The sequence below is a fragment of the Salmo salar genome, chromosome 23 (genome assembly GCF_965601325.2).
Source record: "Salmo salar chromosome 23, fSalSal1, whole genome shotgun sequence".
NCBI classification, from domain to species: Eukaryota; Metazoa; Chordata; class Actinopteri; order Salmoniformes; family Salmonidae; genus Salmo; species Salmo salar.
Window position 1 is genome coordinate 52,045,001 of NC_138313.1, and position 25,000 is coordinate 52,070,000.

At 45.2% G+C, this 25,000-nt stretch overlaps 1 protein-coding gene across 1 annotated transcript in view; it reads left to right on the forward strand.

The window, feature by feature from the left end:
* Window positions 1-25,000, forward strand: part of dennd4a (DENN/MADD domain containing 4A) — a 136,115-nt gene that overhangs the window by 4,013 nt on the left and 107,102 nt on the right. The window contains exons 2-6 of the mRNA XM_082968222.1: window positions 7,326-7,527; window positions 8,336-8,472; window positions 10,827-11,073; window positions 21,520-21,589; window positions 23,090-23,259. Coding sequence (XP_082824348.1) covers window positions 7,336-7,527; window positions 8,336-8,472; window positions 10,827-11,073; window positions 21,520-21,589; window positions 23,090-23,259 — 816 coding nt within the window. The 5' untranslated portion in view covers window positions 7,326-7,335. The remainder of the gene's footprint in view (window positions 1-7,325; window positions 7,528-8,335; window positions 8,473-10,826; window positions 11,074-21,519; window positions 21,590-23,089; window positions 23,260-25,000) is intronic.

Here is a 25,000-nt window from a genome sequence, read left to right on the forward strand (position 1 = left end):
ATGGGTGCTTCTGAGATTAGGGTAGGGATGGGTGCTTCTGAGATTAGGGTAGGGTTGGGTGCTTCTGAGATTAAGGTAGAGATGGGTGCTTCTGAGATTAGGGTAGAGATGGGTGCTTCTGAGATTAGGGTAGGGATGGGTTCTTCTGAGATTAGGGTAGAGATGGGTGCTTCTGAGATTAAGGTAGAGATGGGTGCTTCTGAGATTAGGGGTAGGTATTAGTGCTTCTGATATTAGGGTAGAGATGGGTGCTTCTGAGATTAGGGGTAGGGATGGATGCTTCTGAGATTAGGGTAGGGTATGCCTATTCACTACAATTGTTGTAATATTTGGGATAAGGAAATACACTGAACAAAAATATAAACGCAACATGTAAAGTGTTGGTCCCATGTTTCATGAGCTGAAATAAAAGATCCCAGAAATGTTCCAGACGCACAAAAATATGATGTCTTTCAAATTTTGTGCAGAAATTTGTTTACATCCCTGTTAGTGAACATTTCTCCTTTGCCAAGATTATCCATCCACCTGCCTGATGTGGCATATCAAGAAGCTGATTAAACAGCATGATCATTACGTAGGTGCATCTTGTGTTGGGGACAATAAAAGGCCACTAAAATGTGCAGTTTTGTCACAACAACACAACACAATGCCACAGATGTCTCAAGTTTTGAGGGAGCAGTGCAATTGGCATGCTGACTGTAGGAAGGTTCACCAGAGCTGTTGCCAGAACATTTCATGTTCATTTCTCTACCATAAGCCGCCTCCAACGTCGTTTTAGAGATTTTGACAGTACGTCCAACCGGCCTCACAAACGCAGACCACGTGTAACCACACCAGCCCAGGACCTCCACATCCGGGTTTCTTCACCTGCGCTGATCGTCTGAGACCAGCCACCCCGGACAGCTGATGAAACTGTGGGTTTTGCACAATCGAAGAATGTCTGGACAAACTGTCAGAGAACAGTCTCAGGGAAGCTCATGCGCGTGCTCGTCGTCCTCACCAGGATCGGGACCTGACTGCAGTTCAATGTCGTAACAGACTTCAGTGGGTAAATGCTCACCTTTCGATGACCACTGGCACGCTGGAGAAGTGTGCTCTTCACGGACCTATACCGGGTAGATGGCAGACGGCGTGTATGGCGCCATGTGGGCGAGAGGTTTGCTGATGTCAATGTTGTGAACAGAGTGGCCCCATGGTGGCAGTAGGGTTATGGTATGGGGCCCATGGTGGAGGTGGGGTTATGGTATGGGGCCCATGGTGGAGGTGGGGTTATGGTATGGGCCCCATGGTGGAGGTGGGGTTATGGTATGGGCCCCATGGTGGAGGTGGGGTTATGGTATGGGGCCCATGGTGGAGGTGGGGTTATGGTATGGGGCCCATGGTGGAGGTGGGGTTATGGTATGGGCCCCATGGTGGAGGTGGGGTTATGGTATGGGCCCCATGGTGGAGGTGGGGTTATGGTATGGGCCCCATGGTGGAGGTGGGGTTATGGTATGGGCCCCATGGTGGAGGTGGGGTTATGGTATGGGGCCCATGGTGGAGGTGGGGTTATGGTATGGGGCCCATGGTGGAGGTGGGGTTATGGTATGGGCCCCATGGTGGAGGTGGGGTTATGGTATGGGCCCCATGGTGGAGGTGGGGTTATGGTATGGGCCCCATGGTGGAGGTGGGGTTATGGTATGGGCCCCATGGTGGAGGTGGGGTTATGGTATGGGCCCCATGGTGGAGGTGGGGTTATGGTATGGGGCCCATGGTGGAGGTGGGGTTATGGTATGGGCCCCATGGTGGAGGTGGGGTTATGGTATGGGCCCCATGGTGGAGGTGGGTTTATGGTATGGGCCCCATGGTGGAAGTGGGGTTATGGTATGGGCCCCATGGTGGAGGTGGGGTTATGGTATGGGCCCCATGGTGGAGGTGGGGTTATGGTATGGGCCCCATGGTGGAGGTGGGGTTATGGTATGGGCCCCATGGTGGAGGTGGGGTTATGGTATGGGCCCCATGGTGGAGGTGGGGTTATGGTTTGGGCCCCATGGTGACGGTGGGGTTGTGGTATGGGCCCCATGGTGGAGGTGGGGTTATGGTATGGGCCCCATGGTGGAGGTGGGGTTATGGTATGGGCCCCATGGTGGAGGTGGGGTTATGGTATGGGCCCCATGGTGGAGGTGGGGTTATGGTATGGGCCCCATGGTTATGGTATGGGCCCCATGGTGGAGGTGGGGTTATGGTATGGGCCCCATGGTGGAGGTGGGGTTATGGTATGGGCCCCATGGTGGAGGTGGGGTTATGGTATGGGCCCCATGGTGACGGTGGGGTTATGGTATGGGGCCCATGGTGGAGGTGGGGTTATGGTATGGGCCCCATGGTGGAGGTGGGGTTATGGTATGGGCCCCATGGTGGAGGTGGGGTTATGGTATGGGCCCCATGGTGGAGGTGGGGTTATGGTATAGGCCCCATGGTGGAGGTGGGGTTATGGTATGGGCCCCATGGTGGAGGTGGGGTTATGGTATGGGCCCCATGGTGGAGGTGGGGTTATGGTATGGGCCCCATGGTGGAGGTGGGGTTATGGTATGGGCCCCATGGTGGAGGTGGGGTTATGGTATGGGCCCCATGGTGGAGGTGGGGTTATGGTATGGGCCCCATGGTGGAGGTGGGGTTATGGTATGGGCCCCATGGGGGAGGTGGGGTTATGGTATGGGCCCCATGGTGGAGGTGGGGTTATGGTATGGGCCCCATGGTGGAGGTGGGGTTATGGTATGGGCCCCATGGTGGAGGTGGGGTTATGGTATGGGCCCCATGGTGGAGGTGGGGTTATGGTATGGGCCCCATGGTGGAGGTGGGGTTATGGTATGGGCCCCATGGTGGAGGTGGGGTTATGGTATGGGCCCCATGGTGGAGGTGGGGTTATGGTATGGGCCCCATGGTTATGGTATGGGCCCCATGGTGGAGGTGGGGTTATGGTATGGGCCCCATGGTGGAGGTGGGGTTATGGTATGGGCCCCATGGTGGAGGTGGGGTTATGGTATGGGCCCCATGGTGGAGGTGGGGTTATGGTATGGGCCCCATGGTGACGGTGGGGTTATGGTATGGGGCCCATGGTGGAGGTGGGGTTATGGTATGGGCCCCATGGTGGAGGTGGGGTTATGGTATGGGCCCCATGGTGGAGGTGGGGTTATGGTATGGGCCCCATGGTGGAGGTGGGGTTATGGTATGGGCCCCATGGTGGAGGTGGGGTTATGGTATGGGCCCCATGGTGGAGGTGGGGTTATGGTATGGGCCCCATGGTGGAGGTGGGGTTATGGTATGGGCCCCATGGTGGAGGTGGGGTTATGGTATGGGCCCCATGGTGGAGGTGGGGTTATGGTATGGGCCCCATGGTGGAGGTGGGGTTATGGTATGGGCCCCATGGTGGAGGTGGGGTTATGGTATGGGCCCCATGGGGGAGGTGGGGTTATGGTATGGGCCCCATGGTGGAGGTGGGGTTATGGTATGGGCCCCATGGTGGAGGTGGGGTTATGGTATGGGCCCCATGGTGGAGGTGGGGTTATGGTATGGGCCCCATGGTGGAGGTGGGGTTATGGTATGGGCCCCATGGTGGAGGTGGGGTTATGGTATGGGCCCCATGGTGGAGGTGGGGTTATGGTATGGGCCCCATGGTGGAGTTGGGGTTATGGTATGGGCCCCATGGTGGAGGTGGGGTTATGGTATGGGCCCCATGGTGGAGGTGGGGTTATGGTATGGGCCCCATGGTGGAGGTGGGGTTATGGTATGGGCCCCATGGTGGAGGTGGGGTTATGGTATGGGGCAGGCATAAGCTACGGACAACAAAACACAATTGCATTTTATCAATGGCAGTTTGAATGCATGGAGATACTGTGACGAGATCCAGAGGCCCGGCCCATTGTTGTGTCATTCATCCGCTGCCATCAACTCATGTTACAGCGTCGTAATGCTGTAACATGGTCCCCCATGTCGCAAGGCTCTGTACACAGTTCCTGGAAGCTGAAAATGTCTCATGGCCTGCGTACTCCCCAGACAGGTCACCCGTTGAGCATGTTTGGGATGCTCTGGATCGACGTGTACGACAACGTGTTCCAGTTCCCGCCAAAAATCCGGAAACTTCACACAGCCATTGAAGGAGGAGGTGGGACAACATTCCACAGGCCACAATCAACAGCCTGATCAACTCTATGTGAAGGAGATGTGTCGCACTGCATGAGGCAAATGGTGGTCAGACCAGATACCGACTGGTTTTCTGATCCACACCCCCTACCTTTTTCTTTTAAAGGTATCTATGACCAACAGATTCATATCTGTATTCCCAGTCATGTGATAATCCATAGATTAGGACTTAATGAATTGATTTCAATTGACTGATTTCCTTATATGAACTGTATGTCAGTAAATTGTTGCATGTTGCATTATGTTTTTGTTCAGCGTAACTCTTCGTGACAATGGGATGTGACTCAGGGTTGGCGTGGTTGGCGGAGGTGGGGGGGGGGGGGGGGGGGGGGGGACACATGAAATAAAGATATAGAGGATGCTACTTTCATGAATCACTACATCGGGGGGGAAATCATGCAATAATTCACAGGAAATCAGTCAGAGTCTTTATGACAAAATCACCAAGGAGTTCCTCTTTCTGCTTTGATCACAAACCCCTAAATGACGTGTTCTGCTCACTTCGTTCAGACACATTTTCTGTTTTGGAAGCGGATGTTTCAGGAAGAAATCCGTCGTGCGTAGGTAGTTGATCTATCCTCCACACTGCTTGTTGATGAAACAGCCTCAGCCTGATCCCCGATGAATGTGGAAATTACAGAAGAAGAAAAAAAATGCATAGTGAGAGTTTCTGGGGAGTTTCTGAGGGACTCAGTGTTGTAAACTTTCGTGGTGTGTCATGAAAAGTGTGGGGGGGGGGGGTGGAGGGAGGGGAGGGGAGGGGGGTGGAGGGGAGGGGGGGCGATGGAGGGGAGGGGGGGTGGAGGGAGGGAGGGGAGGGGAGGGGGGCGATGGAGGGAGGGGAGGGGAGGGGGGTGATGGAGGGGAGGGAGGGAGGGAGGGAGGGGAGGGAGGCAGTAGTGGGAGGTGGAGGGAGTGAGTGGAGGGGAGGAAGGTGGAGGGGAGGGAGGGAGGTGGAGGGGAGGCAGTAGTGGGAGGAGGACGGAGTGAGTGGAGGGGAGGGAGGCAGCAAAGGGAGGTGGAGGGGAGAGAGGCAGCAAAGGGAGGTGGAGTAGAGGGAGTGGAGGGGAGAGAGGCAGCAAAGGGAGGTGGAGTAGAGGGAGTGGAGGGGAGAGAGGGAGTGGAGGTGAGGAGAGGGAGTGGAGGGGAGGGAGGGAGGTGGAGGGGAGGGAGGTGGAGCGAGGGGAGGGAGGTAATTGTTTTATTACCTTTTTACCATGTAGCGGTGTAGCTAACTACTGGAACTACACACTACTGTTTTACCATGTAGCGGTGTAGCTAACTACTGGAACTACACACTACTGTTTTAGCATGTAGCGGTGTGGCTAACTACACACTACTGTTTTACCATGTAGCGGTGTAGCTAACTACTGGAACTACACACTACTGTTTTACCATGTAGCGGTGTAGCTAACTACTGGAACTACACACTACTGTTTACCATGTAGCGGTGTAGCTAACTACTGGAACTACACACTACTGTTTTACCATGTAGCGGTGTAGCTAACTACTGGAACTACACACTACTGTTTAACCATGTAGCGGTGTAGCTAACTACTGGAACTACACACTACTGTTTTACCATGTAGCGGTGTAGCTAACTACTGGAACTACACACTACTGTTTTACCATGTAGCGGTGTAGCTAACTACTGGAACTACACACTACTGTTTTAGCATGTAGCGGTGTAGCTAACTACTAGAACTACACACTACTGTTTAACCATGTAGCGATGTTGCGAACTACTGGAACTACACACTACTGTTTTAGCATGTAGCGGTGTGGCTAACTACACACTACTGTTTTACCATGTAGCGGTGTAGCTAACTACTGGAACTACACACTACTGTTTTAGCATGTAGCGGTGTAGCTAACTACTGGAACTACACACTACTCTTTTAGCATGTAGCGGTGTAGCTAACTACTGGAACTACACACTACTGTTTTACCATGTAGCGATGTTGCTAGCTACTGGAACTATACACTACTTTTTCTGCAAAAACTAAATATAATGTGGGTGAAGTAGGCAATAATTTCCTTCCTTTTTTTCGTCATTAGACCTGCCACTGTCACTTGAAACATCGTTACACATTCTGTTAACATATGACCCTAAAGGGATCTGTACTTGCAATTTGTAGTTTATGACATTTCAGATTTACATATGATAATTTTTCACGAAGTAGTTTTGGATGTAGTGAATTACTTTTTCAAATTAACTTTATAGTTAACTAAACTATATTTTTCTTAAGGTTAGCTTTAGTGTAGTTTAAATTCTTCCAGTGGGAAGTAATTGGTAGCTTGGTAAACTATATTTTAGAGTTGCTTCCCCAACACTCATGTAACAGACTGCTTCATAGTGTATTTCATTATAAATAAACTAACCTGAACTCTCTCTCCCTCACTCTCCCTCACTCTCTCCCTCTCCCTCCCTCCCTTCCCTGCCTCACTCTCTCCCTCCCTCCCTTCTCTCCCTCACTCTCTCCCTCTCCCTCTCTCCTATTCCCTGCCTCACTCTCTCCCTCTCTCTCCCTCTCCCTCTCTCCTATTCCCTGCCTCACTCTCTCCCTCTCTCTCCCTCTCCCTCTCTCCCATTCCCTGCCTCACTCTCTCCCTCTCCCTCCCTCCCGTTCCCTGCCTTACTCTCTCCCTCTCTCACCCTCTCCCCATCTTCCCCTCCCCTCTCCCTCCCTCCCATTCCCTGCCTCACTCTCTCCCTCTCTCACCCTCTCCCCATCTTCCCCTCCCCTCTCCCTCCCTCCCATTCCCTGCCTCACTCTCTCCCTCTCTCACCCCCTCCCCATCTTCCCCTCCCCTCTCCCTCCCATTCCCTGCCTCACTCTCTCCCTCTCTCACCCTCCCTTTTCTCCCTCACTCTCTCCCTCTCCCTCCCTCCCTTCTCTCCCTCCCTCTCTCTCCCTCTCCCTCTCTCCCATTCCCTGCCTCACTTTCTCCCTCTCCCTCCCTCCCATTCCCTGCCTCACTCTCTCCCTCTCCCTCCCTCTCCCTCCCTCCCATTCCCTGCCTCACTCTCTCCCTCTCTCACCCCCTCCCCTCTCTCTCTCTCTCCCTCCCTCACCCTCTCCCCATCTTCCCCTCCCCTCTCTCTCTCTCTCTCTCTCTCTCTCTCTCTCTCTCTCTCTCTCTAGCCCATGGTTGATGATGGAGGAGACCGGTCCTCGTATAGCAGACTACTTTGTGGTAGCAGGGCTCACTGACTCCTCCAAGCCCTTAGAGGAGGAACTGCAGCTGGACGATATTCCTGGTCGCTTTCCCCGCTCGGCCCCTGGTGGTCGGCCCCTGGCCCCCATCACAGACGTAGCTGTGGTTATATGCTCACTGGGGGAAGCGGTATACGACTACACTTCTAACCTTTTTTTGTTTAGCTTTTTAGTGAGGGGAAGAAAAATAATTCTGGTAAATTTCCCAGAAATCCTGGTTGGTTTGGTTTCTGGACTTCCTACTTATCCACTCTTGATTCTGGGATCTTCCATCAAGGATTTCTGGGAAACCTGGTTTGGGAAAGTTACCAGAATTTTTCAACTTTACAACTTTCAGCCTTCATAAAGCATTTGTAAAGTTGTTTTTAGATGTTACAGCGCTTTGTGATTGTTGTTACAGCGCTTTGTGATTGTTGTTTTTGATGTTACAGAGCTTTGTGATTGTTGTTTTTGATGTTACAGAGCTTTGTGATTGTTGTTACAGCGCTTTGTGATTGTTGTTACAGCGCTTTGTGATTGTTGTTACAGCGCTTTGTGATTGTTGTTACAGCGCTTTGTGATTGTTGTTACAGCGCTTTGTGATTGTTGTTACAGCGCTTTGTGATTGTTGTTTTTGATGTTACAGAGCTTTGTGATCTCTGCATTTAATGAAAAGCACTCTGCAAATTAAACGTCGTCCCCTGAGGTTCTATGTTTTTCAACTAAACTGAGGATTATTTATGACATTTCCTTATTCAGAGCAATTTACAGTCACATCTGTATACATTTTTTTTTCTTCATATGGTGGCCCCAGCAGGAATTGAACCCACAATCCTTGGCATTGCAAGTGCTACACTCTACCAACTGAGCCACACAGGACCACACATCCCATAATACCATGTACCTTCACTACGAATGTATCGTTATGATGTTTTGTCTTTATGTATCATTGTTCCTAGGTTCCTCAGGGTTACACCTGCCTCGAGTCCACTCCGTCTGGTCTGTCTGCAGAGCTGAACGGAGCCAGTCTCAGAGGGCCTCAGATTTACCTCTGCTACAAGAGAGGTCGCGATAAACCTCCTCTCACTGATCTGGGGTCAGTCGTCTCCTTCTACTCACAACACTACACTGCTCCTTAACCTTTATAAATGCTGGTCTAGGAACAGTTATTTTAGCGTGGTCACTCACAGAAAGAAACACTACAATAATCCCTGGCTTACGTCCCAAATAGCACCCCTATTGGGTCCTGGTCAAAAGTAGTGCACTATATAGTGAATAGGGTGCCATTTGTGATGTTGACTAATCCCCTGTTCATTCTAATACTGACCTGAAATCAGATCTTTTTTTCCTGTGACTTATAACACTACACTAATCCCCCCCCCCCTTTTTTTCTAAAAGGACTGGTCTAGGATCAGTACTTAAACTGTCACTCACACCAACTACACTAATCCTATAAAACAGACTCCTAGGACTGGTCTAGGAACAGTGCTTATGTTGTCTCAATCACCTATACTCAATCACCTATTCCATTAGATCTGACCTAGGACCAGTTCTTCCGCTGGGTCGCTGGCCTATATACATTCTTAGATCAGTAGTCCATTAATCTCCTTTCACTGTCCATCGAACGTGATTTACCATAGTCAAGGCTCAACTCTGATTTCCATGTGTTTAGGAGTAAGTGAGATTATTTGTCTATTATTGCTGTACAGTGTTGGCTCTATCGTGGCGAACTCCAACTGTACAGTGCTGGCTCAGATACTTTCTGTCCAGCAACAATGGCTGTGTCCCAATCCAAAGGTAGCATCCAAAGGCTGTGTCCCAATCCAAAGGTAGCATCCAATGGCTGTGTCCCAATCCAAAGGTAGCATCCAATGGCTGTGTCCCAATCCAAAGGTAGCATCCAATGGCTGTGTCCCAATACAAAGGTAGCATCCAATGGCTGTGTCCCAATACAAAGGTAGCATCCAATGGCTGTGTCCCAATCCAAAGGTAGCATCCAATGGCTGTGTCCCAATCCAAAGGTAGCATCCAATGGCTGTGTCCCAATACAAAGGTAGCATCCAATGGCTGTGTCCCAATACAAAGGTAGCATCCAATGGCTGTGTCCCAATACAAAGGTAGCATCCAATGGCTGTGTCCCAATACAAAGGTAGCATCCAATGGCTGTGTCCCATCCCAAAGGTAGCATCCAATGGGGTATGAGTAAACCAGTCCAGGCCAGTACAGCTTGGCTAGGCTAGGCTTGGATTGGATTGGATAGGCTAGGCTAGGCTAGGCTTGGATTGGATTGGCTAGGCTAGGCTAGGCTAGGCTTGGATTGGATTGGCTAGGCTAGGCTTGGCTTGGTTTGGCTTGGCTAGGCTTGGCTTGGCTTGGATTGGTTTGGCTTGGCTAGGCTTGGATAGGCTAGGCTTGGCTAGGCTTGGATAGGCTAGGCTTGGCATGGCTAGGCTTGGATTGGTTTGGCTTGGCTAGGCTTGGCTTGGCTTGGATTGGATTGGCTAGGCTAGGCTAGGCTTGGCTTGGTTTGGCTTGGCTAGGCTTGGCTAGGCTTGGCTAGGCTTGGATTGGCTTGGCTTGGCTAGGCTTGGATAGGCTAGGCTTGGCTAGGCTTGGATAGGCTAGGCTTGGCTTGGCTTGGCTAGGCTAGGCTTGGCTTGGCTAGGCTTGGATTGGTTTGGCTTGGCTAGGCTTGGATTGGCTAGGCTTGGCTAGGCTTGGATAGGCTAGGCTTGGCTAGGCTTGGATTGGCTAGGCTTGGCTAGGCTTGGATTGGCTAGGCTTGGCTAGGCTTGGATAGGCTAGGCTTGGCTAGGCTTGGATAGGCTAGGCTTGGATTGGATTGGATTGGCTTGGCTTGGCTAGGCTAGGCTTGGATTGGTTTGGCTAGGCTAGGCTTGGCTAGGCTTGGCTTGGATTGGTTTGGCTTGGCTAGGCTTGGATTGGCTTGGCTTGGCTAGGCTAGGCTTGGATTGGTTTGGCTAGGCTAGGCTTGGATTGGCTTGGCTTGGCTTGGCTAGGCTTGGATTGGTTTGGCTTGGCTAGGCTTGGCTAGGCTTGGCTTGGATTGGTTTGGCTTGGCTAGGCTTGGATTGGCTTGGCTTGGCTAGGCTAGGCTTGGATTGGTTTGGCTAGGCTAGGCTTGGCTTGGCTAGGCTTGGATTGGTTTGGCTTGGCTAGGCTTGGATTGGCTAGGCTTGGCTAGGCTTGGATAGGCTAGGCTTGGCTAGGCTTGGATTGGCTAGGCTTGGATTGGCTAGGCTTGGCTAGGCTTGGATAGGCTAGGCTTGGCTAGGCTTGGATAGGCTAGGCTTGGCTAGGCTTGGCTAGGCTAGGCTAGGCTAGGCTTGGCTAGGCTAGGCTAGGCTAGGCTAGGTTTGGCTAGGCTAGGCTTGGCTCAACTGTGTATTGTGAATCAGTCCTAACATTTCCTCCTCTGTCTCCTCTCAGGGTTCTGTTTGAGTGGAAGGAGAAGCTGAAGCCTGGCTGTCACATCGTCCAAACCACTCCCTCTGGTCGCCCTGCCAACATCAGTAGCTCCTCCTCCCAGCGCATCTACATCACCTATCGCCGCTCCCCGCAGAGCCAGCCTCACACGTCATTGGCTGTCACAGATGTCTGCATCATCATCCCGGGCAAAGGGGAGACGCCCCCTCACACCTTCTGCAAGGTGGACAAGAACCTCAACAGTAGTATGGTGAGCAAAATCAACCCCTACAATACTATACAATACTATACAATACTATACAATACAATACTATACTATACAATACAATACTGCACAATACTGCACTATAAAATACAATACAATACAATACTATACAATATTATACAATACAATACTATACAATATTATACAATACAATACTATACTATACTATACAATACAATACTGCACAATACTAAACTATAAAATACAATACTATACAATATTATACAATACAATACAATACAATACTATACAATACAATACAATACTGCACTATAAAATACAATACTGCACTATAAAATACAATACAATACTATACTATACAATACAATACTGCACAATACTAAACGAAAAAATACAATACTATACAATATTATACAATACTATACAATATTATACAATACAATACTATACTATACTATACAATACAATACTGCACAATACTAAACTATAAAATACAATACTATACAATATTATACAATACAATACTATACAATACAATACAATACTGCACTATAAAATACAATGCTGCACTATAAAATACAATACTGCACTATAAAATACAATACAATACAATACTATACAATATTATACAATATGGTGGACAAGGTGGACAAGAACCTCAACAGTAGTATGATGAGCAAAATCAACCCATTCAATACTATACAAAACTATAAAATACAATGCAATACAATACTATACAATATCAAATCAAATCAAATTTTATTGGTCACATACACATGGTTAGCAGATGTTAGTGCGAGTGTAGCGAAATGCTTGTGCTTCTAGTTCCGACCGTGCAGTAATATCTAACAAGTACTCTAACAATACAATACAATACTATACAATACTATACTATAAAAATGACATCGGAAAAAATAAAAAATAAATACTAAAACGAACTTTAAGCTATATGCAGTACAGAAAGCAACTACACACAAACATGATCCCAATCAGGCTGCCTAAGTATGATCCCCAATCAGAGACAACGATAAACAGCTGCTCTCTGATTGGGAACCATACTAGGCCAACAAAGAAATATAAACATAGATTTCCCACCCAAGTCACACCCTGACCTAACCAAACTAGAGAATAAAAGAGGCTCTCTAAGGTCAGGGCGGGACAAAACCACACCGTATTCAGTAGGTGGCGTAGAAACTCCAGAGAATATTACCCATCTCCTGTTTTGAAACAGTTGCCAGATCGATGTTTATTCCCTTGTCTGACAGCCATTCCAGACAGCAATTCACTGCCCAGTCGGTTTATCTTGATGTAACTTTTTAATTTCTCTACTTGTCTAAGTTAACGCTGGGTTCAGGTTGCTGGTCCATGTCTATAATGTTAACACTAGACTCAGGTTACTGGTCCATGTCTATAATGTTAACACTAGACTCAGGTTGCTGGTCCATGTCTATAATGTTAACACTAGACTCAGGTTACTGGTCCATGTCTATAATGTTAACACTAGACTCAGGTTACTGGTCCATGTCTATAATGTTAACACTAGACTCAGGTTACTGGTCCATGTCTATAATGTTAACACTAGACTCAGGTTGCTGGTCCATGTCTATAATGTTAACACTAGACTCAGGTTGCTGGTCCATGTCTATAATGTTAACACTAGACTCAGGTTGCTGGTCCATGTCTATAATGTTTACACTAGACTCAGGTTGCTGGTCCATGTCTATAATGTTAACACTAGACTCAGGTTACTGGTCCATGTCTATAATGTTAACACTAGACTCAGGTTACTGGTCCATGTCTATAATGTTAACACTAGACTCAGGTTACTGGTCCATGTCTATAATGTTAACACTAGACTCAGGTTGCTGGTCCATGTCTATAATGTTAACACTAGACTCAGGTTACTGGTCCATGTCTATAATGTTTACACTAGACTCAGGTTGCTGGTCCATGTCTATAATGTTAACACTAGACTCAGGTTACTGGTCCATGTCTATAATGTTAACACTAGACTCAGGTTACTGGTCCATGTCTATAATGTTAACACTGGGTTCAGGTTACTGGTCCATGTCTATAATGTTAACACTAGACTCAGGTTACTGGTCCATGTCTATAATGTTAACACTGGGTTCAGGTTACTGGTCCATGTCTATAATGTTAACACTAGACTCAGGTTGCTGGTCCATGTCTATAATGTTAACACTAGACTCAGGTTACTGGTCCATGTCTATAATGTTTACACTAGACTCAGGTTACTGGTCCATGTCTATAATGTTAACACTAGACTCAGGTTACTGGTCCATGTCTATAATGTTAACACTAGACTCAGGTTACTGGTCCATGTCTATAATGTTAACACTAGACTCAGGTTACTGGTCCATGTCTATAATGTTAACACTAGACTCAGGTTGCTGGTCCATGTCTATAATGTTAACACTAGACTCAGGTTACTGGTCCATGTCTATAATGTTAACACTAGACTCAGGTTACTGGTCCATGTCTATAATGTTAACACTAGACTCAGGTTACTGGTCCATGTCTATAATGTTAACACTAGACTCAGGTTACTGGTCCATGTCTATAATGTTAACACTAGACTCAGGTTACTGGTCCATGTCTATAATGTTAACACTAGACTCAGGTTACTGGTCCATGTCTATAATGTTAACACTAGACTCAGGTTGCTGGTCCATGTCTATAATGTTAACACTAGACTCAGGTTACTGGTCCATGTCTATAATGTTAACACTAGACTCAGGTTACTGGTCCATGTCTATAATGTTAACACTGGACTCAGGTTACTGGTCCATGTCTATAATGTTAACACTAGACTCAGGTTGCTGGTCCATGTCTATAATGTTAACACTAGACTCAGGTTACTGGTCCATGTCTATAATGTTTACACTAGACTCAGGTTACTGGTCCATGTCTATAATGTTAACACTAGACTCAGGTTACTGGTCCATGTCTATAATGTTAACACTAGACTCAGGTTGCTGGTCCATGTCTATAATGTTAACACTAGACTCAGGTTACTGGTCCATGTCTATAATGTTAACACTAGACTCAGGTTACTGGTCCATGTCTATAATGTTAACACTAGACTCAGGTTACTGGTCCATGTCTATAATGTTAACACTAGACTCAGGTTACTGGTCCATGTCTATAATGTTAACACTAGACTCAGGTTACTGGTCCATGTCTATAATGTTTACACTAGACTCAGGTTGCTGGTCCATGTCTATAATGTTAACACTAGACTCAGGTTACTGGTCCATGTCTATAATGTTAACACTAGACTCAGGTTACTGGTCCATGTCTATAATGTTAACACTGGGTTCAGGTTACTGGTCCATGTCTATAATGTTAACACTAGACTCAGGTTACTGGTCCATGTCTATAATGTTAACACTAGACTCAGGTTACTGGTCCATGTCTATAATGTTTACACTAGACTCAGGTTGCTGGTCCATGTCTATAATGTTAACACTAGACTCAGGTTGCTGGTCCATGTCTATAATGTTAACACTAGACTCAGGTTGCTGGTCCATGTCTATAATGTTTACACTAGACTCAGGTTACTGGTCCATGTCTATAATGTTAACACTAGACTCAGGTTACTGGTCCATGTCTATAATGTTAACACTAGACTCAGGTTACTGGTCCATGTCTATAATGTTAACACTAGACTCAGGTTACTGGTCCATGTCTATAATGTTAACACTAGACTCAGGTTACTGGTCCATGTCTATAATGTTTACACTAGACTCAGGTTACTGGTCCATGTCTATAATGTTAACACTAGACTCAGGTTACTGGTCCATGTCTATAATGTTAACACTAGACTCAGGTTACTGGTCCATGTCTATAATGTTAACACTAGACTCAGGTTACTGGTCCATGTCTATAATGTTAACACTAGACTCAGGTTGCTGGTCCATGTCTATAATGTTAACACTAGACTCAGGTTGCTGGTCCATGTCTATAATGTTAACACTAGACGCAGGTTGCTGGTCCATGTCTATAATGTTAACACTAGACTCAGGTTGCTGGTCCATGTCTATAATGTTAACACTAGACTCAGGTTACTGGTCCATGTCTATAATGTTAACACTAGACTCAGGTTACTGGTCCATGTCTATAATGTTAACACTAGACTCAGGTTACTGGTCCATGTCTATAATGTTTACACTAGACTCAGGTTACTGGTCCATGTCTATAATGTTAACACTAGACTCAGGTTAGCTGGTCCATGTCTATAATGTTTAACACTAGACTCAGGTTGCTGGTCCATGTCTATAATGTTAACACTAGACTCAGGTTGCTGGTCCATGTCTATAATGTTAACACTAGACTCAGGTTGCTGGTCCATGTCTATAATGTTAACACTAGACTCAGGTTACTGGTCCATGTCTCATAATGTTGTTAACACTAGACTCAGGTTACTGGTCCATGTCTATAATGGTTAACACTAGACTCAGGTTACTGGTCCATGTCTATAATGTTAACACTAGACTCAGGTTACTGGTCCATGTCTATAATGTTAACACTAGACTCAGGTTGCTGGTCCATGTCTATAATGTTAACACTAGACTCAGGTTACTGGTCCATGTCTATAATGTATAACACTAGACTCAGGTTGACTGGTCCATGTCTATAATGTTAACACTAGACTCAGGTTACTGGTCCATGTCTATAATGTTAACACTAGACTCAGGTTGCTGGTCCATGTCTATAATGTTAACACTAGACTCAGGTTGCTGGTCCATGTCTATAATGTTAACACTAGACTCAGGTTGCTGGTCCATGTCTATAATGTTAACACTAGACTCAGGTTGCTGGTCCATGTCTATAATGTTAACACTAGACTCAGGTTACTGGTCCATGTCTATAATGTTAACACTAGACTCAGGTTACTGGTCCATGTCTATAATGTTAACACTAGACTCAGGTTACTGGTCCATGTCTATAATGTTAACACTAGACTCAGGTTGCTGGTCCATGTCTATAATGTTAACACTAGACTCAGGTTGCTGGTCCATGTCTATAATGTTAACACTAGACTCAGGTTACTGGTCCATGTCTATAATGTTAACACTAGACTCAGGTTACTGGTCCATGTCTATAATGTTAACACTAGACTCAGGTTACTGGTCCATGTCTATAATGTTAACACTAGACTCAGGTTGCTGGTCCATGTCTATAATGTTAACACTAGACTCAGGTTACTGGTCCATGTCTATAATGTTAACACTAGACTCAGGTTACTGGTCCATGTCTATAATGTTAACACTAGACTCAGGTTACTGGTCCATGTCTATAATGTTAACACTAGACTCAGGTTACTGGTCCATGTCTATAATGTTAACACTAGACTCAGGTTACTGGTCCATGTCTATAATGTTAACACTAGACTCAGGTTACTGGTCCATGTCTATAATGTTAACACTAGACTCAGGTTACTGGTCCATGTCTATAATGTTAACACTAGACTCAGGTTACTGGTCCATGTCTATAATGTTAACACTAGACTCAGGTCTGGCCTGCGTCCGACTCGGTCGGTCCATGTCTATAATGTTAACACTAGACTCAGGTTACTGGTCCATGTCTATAATGTTAACACTAGACTCAGGTTACTGGTCCATGTCTATAATGTTAACACTAGACTCAGGTTACTGGTCCATGTCTATAATGTTAACACTAGACTCAGGTTACTGGTCCATGTCTATAATGTTAACACTAGACTCAGGTTACTGGTCCATGTCTATAATGTTAACACTAGACTCAGGTTACTGGTCCATGTCTATAATGTTAACACTAGACTCAGGTTACTGGTCCATGTCTATAATGTTAACACTAGACTCAGGTTACTGGTCCATGTCTATAATGTTAACACTAGACTCAGGTTGCTGGTCCATGTCTATAATGTTAACACTAGACTCAGGTTACTGGTCCATGTCTATAATGTTAACACTAGACTCAGGTTACTGGTCCATGTCTATAATGTTAACACTAGACTCAGGTTACTGGTCCATGTCTATAATGTTAACACTAGACTCAGGTTACTGGTCCATGTCTATAATGTTAACACTAGACTCAGGTTACTGGTCCATGTCTATAATGTTAACACTAGACTCAGGTTACTGGTCCATGTCTATAATGTTAACACTAGACTCAGGTTACTGGTCCATGTCTATAATGTTAACACTAGACTCAGGTTACTGGTCCATGTCTATAATGTTAACACTAGACTCAGGTTACTGGTCCATGTCTATAATGTTTACACTAGACTCAGGTTACTGGTCCATGTCTATAATGTTAACACTAGACTCAGGTTGCTGGTCCATGTCTATAATGTTAACACTAGACTCAGGTTACTGGTCCATGTCTATAATGTTAACACTAGACTCAGGTTACTGGTCCATGTCTATAATGTTAACACTAGACTCAGGTTACTGGTCCATGTCTATAATGTTAACACTAGACTCAGGTTGCTGGTCCATGTCTATAATGTTTACACTAGACTCAGGTTACTGGTCCATGTCTATAATGTTAACACTAGACTCAGGTTACTGGTCCATGTCTATAATGTTAACACTAGACTCAGGTTACTGGTCCATGTCTATAATGTTAACACTAGACTCAGGTTGCTGGTCCATGTCTATAATGTTAACACTAGACTCAGGTTACTGGTCCATGTCTATAATGTTAACACTTTGCTCTTCTTGATTTAATTTCTTTCATATCTTCCTCCTCTTCCTCTTCTTGTCGGTACAATTCATTTAAACGTTAGTGGATAAAACAAACAAATCAAAAGTAACTCTAAAATCATCCTTGACAAGTTAAAGGTGCTAAGACAAATAGTTGTAAAAGTGGTAGTGGTAGGTTGGTTGCTAGGTAACGACGTAAACAATGCCAGTTGATATGAATGTGACCTGTGTGTAAGTTCACTCGTATATCATTGGCAGGAGAGGCTCTAAAAATGGGAATTTCAAACCACCAGTTGTGTTAAATACTATACAATACAAACTACGCAATTAATGTCCACCTGTGTGCAATCTAAGTGTCACATGATCTATCACATGATCTCAGGATATATACACCTGTTCTGCAACACCACTAAGCAAGCGGTACTATGAAGACCAAGGAGCTCTCCGATCAGGTCAGAGACAAAGTTGTGGAGAAGCAACAAAGAGGCCAAAGATAACGCTGAAGGAGCTGCAAAGCTCCACAGCGGAGATTGGAGTATCTGTCCATAGGACCACTTTAAGCCGTACACTCCACAGAGCTGGGATTTACGGAAGAGTAGCCAGAAAAAAAGCCATCACTTAACGAAAAAAATAAGCAAACACGTTTGGTTTTTTCCAACAGGCATGTGGGAGACTCCCCAAACATATGGAAGAACATACTCTGGTCAGAAGAGACTAAAATGTAGCTTTTTGGCCATCAAGGCAAACACTATGTCTGGCGCAAACTCAACACCTCCCATCACCCTGAGAACATCATCCCCACAGTGAAGCATGGTGGTGGCAGCATCATGCTGTGGGGATGTTTTTCATCGGCAGGGACTGGGAAACTGATCAGAATTGAAGGAATGATGGATGGTGCTAAATGCATGGAAATTCTTGAGGGAAACCTGTTTCAGTCTTCCAGAGATTTGAGACTGGGACGGAGGTTCACCTTCCAGCAGGACAATGACCCTAAGCATACTGCTAAAGAAACTCTTGACTGGTTTAAGGGGAAACATTTAAATGTCTTGGAATGGCCCGAGTCAAAGCCCAGACCTCAATCCAATTGAGAATCTGTGGTATAACTTAAAGATTGCTGTACACCAGCGGAACCCATCCAACTTGAAGGAGCTGGAGCAGTTTAGCCTTGAAGAATGGGCAAAAATCCCAGTAGCTCGATGTGCCAAGCTTATAGAGACATACCCCAAGAGACTTGCAGCTGTAATTGCTGCAAAAGGTGGCTCTACAAAGTATTGACTTTGGGGGGGGTGAATAGTTATGCACGCTCATTATTTTGGTATTATTTCTTGTTTGTTTCACAATACAAAATATTTTGCATCTTCAAAGTGATAGGCATGTTGTGTAAATCAAATGATTCAACCCCCCCCAAAAAATCTATTTTAATTCCAGGTTGAAAGGCAACAAAATAGGAGAAATTCCAAGGGGGTGAATACTTTCGCAAGCCACTGTACTTGTACAACAAGCTGCCTCACGCTACAGAAACAGAACATTAGCTCCTGCCCTATGGGCCATTTTGGCTCAGACAATTTACGAGGAGTTGACAAGTGGTGTCCCCCAAGGTAACATTCTAGGTCCAATGCTTTTCACCAAATACAATGTCCTGAGGAACAACACTAAGTGTACAAAATCTTATGAACACCTTCCTAATATTGAGTTCCACCCCTTTTTTGCCCCCAGAACAGCCTCAATTCGTTGGGGCATTGACTCTACATGGTGTCAAAGCGTTCCACAGGGATGCTGGCCCATGTTGACTCCAGTGCTTCCCACAGTTGTGTCAAGTTGGCTGGATGTCCTTTGGATGGTGGACCATTCTTGATACACACGGGAGATGGTTGAGTGTGAAAATCCCAGCAGCGTTGCAGTTCTTGACACAAATTGTGCACCTGGCACCTACTACCATACCCTGTTCAAAGTTACTTACATATTTTTTCTTGCCCATTCACCCTCTGAATGGCACACAATACATGTCTCAATTGTCTCAAGGCTTAAAAACCCTTCATCTACACTGATTGAAGTGAATTTAACAGGTGACATCAATAAGGGATCATGGCTTTCACCTGGATTCACCTGGTCAATCTTGTCATGGAACGAACAGGTGTTCCTAATGTTTTGTACACTCAGGGTGTAACTGTTCTACCTTCACTAGTAAACTCAGCAAAAAAAGAAACGTCCTCTCACTGTCAACTGCGTTTATTTTCAGCAAACTTAATTAACATGTGTAAATATTTGTATGAACATAACAAGATTCAACAACTGAGACATAAACTGAACAAGTTCCACAGACATGTGACTAGCAGAAATTGAATAATTTGTCCCTGAACAAAGGGGGGTCAAAATCAAAAGCAACAGTCAGTATCTGGTGTGGCCACCAGCTGCATTAAGTACTGCAGTGCACCTCCTCCTCATGGACTGTACCAGATTTGTCAGTTCTTGCTGTGAGATGTTACCCCACTCTTCCACCAAGGCACCTGCAAGTTTCCAGACATTTCTGGGGGGAATGGCCCTAGCCCTCACCCTCCGATCCAACAGGTCCCAGACGTGCTCAATGGGATTGAGATCCGGGCTCATTGCTGGCCATGGCAGAACGCTGACAATTCCTGTCTTGCAGGAAATCACACACAGAACGAGCAGTATGGCTGGTGGCATTGTCATGCTGGAGGGTCATGTCAGGATGAGCCTGCAGGAAGGGTACCACATGAGGGAGGAGGATGTCTTCCCTGTAACGCACAGCGTAGAGATTGCCTGCAGTGACAACAAGCTCAGTCCGATGATGCTGTGACACACCGCCCCAGACCATGATGGACCCTCCACCTCCAAATCGATCCCGCCCCAGAGCACAGGCCTCGGTGTAACGCTCATTCCTTCGACAATAAACGCGAATCCGACCATCACCCCTGGTGAGACAAAGCCGCGACTTGTCAGTGAAGAGCACTTTTTGCCAGTCCTGTCTGGTCCAGCGACGGTGGGTTTGTGCCCATAGGCGACGTTGTTGTCGGTGATGTCTGGTGAGGACCTGCCTTACAACAGGCCTACAAGCCCTCAGTCCAGCCTCTCTCAGCCTATTGCGGACAGTCTGAACACTGATGGAGGGATTGTGCTTTCCTGGTGTAACTCGGGCAGTTGTTGTTGCCATCCTGTACCCGTCCCGTAGGTGTGATGTTCGGATGTACCGATCCTGTGCAGGTGTGGTTACACGTGGTCTGCCACTGCGAGGACGATCAGCTGTCCATCCTGTCTCCCTGTAGCGCTGTCTTAGGCGTCTCACGTACTGTGAACATTTCAATTTATTGCCCTGGCCACATCTGCAGTCCTCATGCCTCCTTGCAGCATGCCTAAGGCACGTTCACGCAGATGAGCAGGGACCCTGGGCATTTTTCTTTTGGTCAGTTTTTCAGAGTCAGTAGAAAGGCCTCTTTAGTGTCCTAAGTTTTCATAACTGTGACCTTAATTGCCTACCGTCTGTAAGCTGTTAGTGTCTTAACGACCGTTCCACAGGTGCATGTTCATTAATTGTTTATGGTTCATGGAACAAGCATGGGGAAACAGTGTTTAAACCCTTTACAATGAAGATTTGTGAAGTTATTTGGATTTTTAACGAATTATCTTTGAAAGACAGGGTCCTGAAAAAGGGACGTTTCCTTTTTTTTTTGCTGAGTTCATAATGCATTGTCTTTACCCGTTTCAATCACATGTTGTCTGTTTGTCTGTTTGTCCATGTCAGTGGGGATCCTCAGTGTACCTGTGTTACAAGAAGTCACTGGCTAAAACCAACACAATCGCTTACAACGCAGGTAAAGTACTTGGATTCTCTAATTAACAGACAGTGTAATAGGACAGAATATTGAACAGACAGTGTAATAGGACAGGATATTAGACAGTGTAATAGGACAGAATATTAGACAGTGTAATAGGACAGAATATTAGACAGTGTAATAGGACAGAATATTAGACAGACAGTGTAATAGGACAGAATATTAGACAGTGTAATAGGATAGAATATTAGACAGACAGTGTAATAGGACAGAATATTAGACAGTGTAATAGGACAGAATATAAGACAGACCGTGTAATAGGACAGAATATTGAACAGACAGTGTAATAGGACAGAATATTAGACAGACAGTGTTGTAGGACAGAATATTAGACAGACAGTGTAATAGGACAGAATATTAGACAGACAGTGTAATAGGACAGAATATTAGACAGTGTAATAGGACAGAATATTAGACAGACAGTGTAATAGGACAGAATATTAGACAGTGTAATAGGACAGAATATTAGACAGACCGTGTAATAGGACAGAATATTGAACAGACAGTGTAATAGGACAGAATATTAGACAGTGTAATAGGACAGAATATTAGACAGTGTAATAGGACAGAATATTGAACAGACAGTGTAATAGGACAGAATATTGAACAGACAGTGTAATAGGACAGAATATTAGACCGTGTAATAGGACAGGATATTGAACAGACAGTGTAATAGGACAGAATATTGAACAGATAGTGTAATAGGACAGAATATTGAACAGACAGTGTAATATTACAGAACATTGAACAGACAGTGTAATAGGACAGAATATTAGACAGACTGTAATAGGACAGAATATTGAACAGGCAGTGTAATAAGACAGAATATTAGACAGACAGTGTAATAGGACAGAATCTTGAACAGACCTTTGTAATAGGACAGAATATTAGACAGACAGTGTAATAGGACAGAATATTAGACAGACAGTGTAATAGGACAGAACATTAGACCGTGTAATAGGACAGAACATTGAACAGACAGTGTAATAGGACAGAATATTAGACAGTGTAATAAGACAGAATATTAGACAGTGTAATAGGACAGAATATTAGACCGTGTAATAGGACAGGATATTGAACAGACAGTGTAATAGGACAGAATATTAGACAGACTGTAATAGGACAGAATATTGAACAGACAGTGTAATAGGACAGAATATTGAACAGACAGTGTAATAGGACAGAATATTAGACAGTGTAATAGGACAGAACATTGAACAGACAGTGTAATAGGACAGAATATTAGACAGACTGTAATAGGACAGAATATTAGACAGACAGTGTAATAGGACAGAATCTTGAACAGACAGTGTAATAGGACAGAATATTAGACAGTGTAATAGGACAGAATCTTGAACAGACAGTGTAATAGGACAGAATATTAGACAGTGTAATAGGACAGAATATTAGACAGTGTAATAGGACAGAATATTAGACAGTGTAATAGGACAGAACATTTAATCTGATTTCTCTCTCTAGGTCTGTTGTGTAGGTACCCAGAGGAGGACGATGAGTCCTTTCCCCTGCCGGAGTCTGTTCCTCTGTTCTGTTTACCCATGGGAGCTAGCATCGAGTTCTGGCCAGCTCACACCAAACACTCCCTGCCTGTCTTCTCTACCTTTGTACTGACTGGGGCTTCTGGGGACAAGGTGGGTACAAGCAAACACCAGAGGAGGCTGGTAGGATAAGCGATAGGGGGAAGGGCTCGTTGAAATAACTGGAATGTGGGTTCCACATGCATGATGTGTTTGATACCGTTCTATTCCAGCCGTTACAATGAAACCGTCCTCCTAAAGCTCCTCCCACCAGCCTCCTCTGACAGACAGACAGATAGATAGATAGACACATAGATACATCTTTTAAATGTAACCTTTATTTAACTAGGCAAGTCAGTTAAGAAAACATTCTTATTTATAATGATGGCCTACCAGGGAACAGTGGTGTTAACTGCCTTGTTCAGGGGGCAGAATGACAGATTTTTACCTCGTCAGCTCAGGGATTCGATCTTGCAACCTTTCGTTTACAAGTCCAACACTCTAACCACTAGGCTACCTAGTGCCGCCCCTTTGCTCTACTCTCTACTCTACACTCTACTACTTTACTCTACTCTACTCTCTACTCTACTCTACTCTACTACTCTACTACTCTACTCTACTCTACTCTCTACTCTACTCTCTACTCTACTCTACTATTCTCTACTCTACTCTACTCTACTACTCTACTACTCTACTCTACTCTCTACTCTACTCTCTACTCTACTATTCTCTACTCTACTCTCTACTCTACTCTACTCTCTACTCTACTCTACTACTCTCTACTCTACTCTCTACTCTACACTCTACTCTACACTCTACTCTACACTCTACTCTTCTACTCTACTACTCTACTACTCTACTCTACTCTCTACTCTACTCTCTACTCTACTCTACTATTCTCTATTCTACTCTACTCTCTACTCTACTCTACTATTCTCTACTCTCTACTCTACTCTACTCTCTACTCTACTCTACTCTACCCTCTACTCTACCCTACTCTACTCTACTCTACTATTCTCTACTCTACTCTACTCTACCCTACTCTCTACTCTACTCTACTCTACCCTACTCTCTACTCTACCCTACTCTCTACTCTACCCTACTCTACTATTCTCTACTCTACTCTACCCTACTCTCTAGTCTACTCTACTCTGCTCTAGTCTAGTCTACTCTAGTCTACTCTACACTCTCTACTCTACTCTACACCCTACTCTACTCTCTACCCTACTCTACTCTCTACTCTACTATACTCTCTACTCTACTCTACTCTCTACTCTACTCTCTACTCTACTCTACTCTACACTCTACTCTACTCTACTCTTCTCTACTCTACTACTCTCTACTATTCTCTACTCTACTCTCTACTCTACTCTCTACTCTACTCTCTACTCTACTCTCTACTCTCTACTCTCTACTCTACGATTCTCTACTATTCTCTACTCTCTACTATTCTCTACTCTCCTCTACTCTCAACTCTACTATTCTCTACTCTACTCTACTATTCTCTACTCTACTCTCTACTCTACTCTCTACTCTCTACTCTCTACTATTCTCTACTCTCTACTATTCTCTACTCTACTCTACTATTCTCTACTCTACTATTCTCTACTCTCTACTATTCTCTACTCTACTCTCTACTATTCTCTACTCTACTATTCTCTACTATTCTCTACTCTACTATTCTCTACTCTACTCTTGTCTACTCTCTACTCTACTCTCTACTCTACTCTCTACTATTCTCTACTCTACTATTCTCTACACTCTACTCTACTCTACTCTCTACTATTCTCTACTCTCTACTCTACCCTACTCTCTTCTCTACTCTACTCTCTACTCTACTCTACTCTCTACTCTA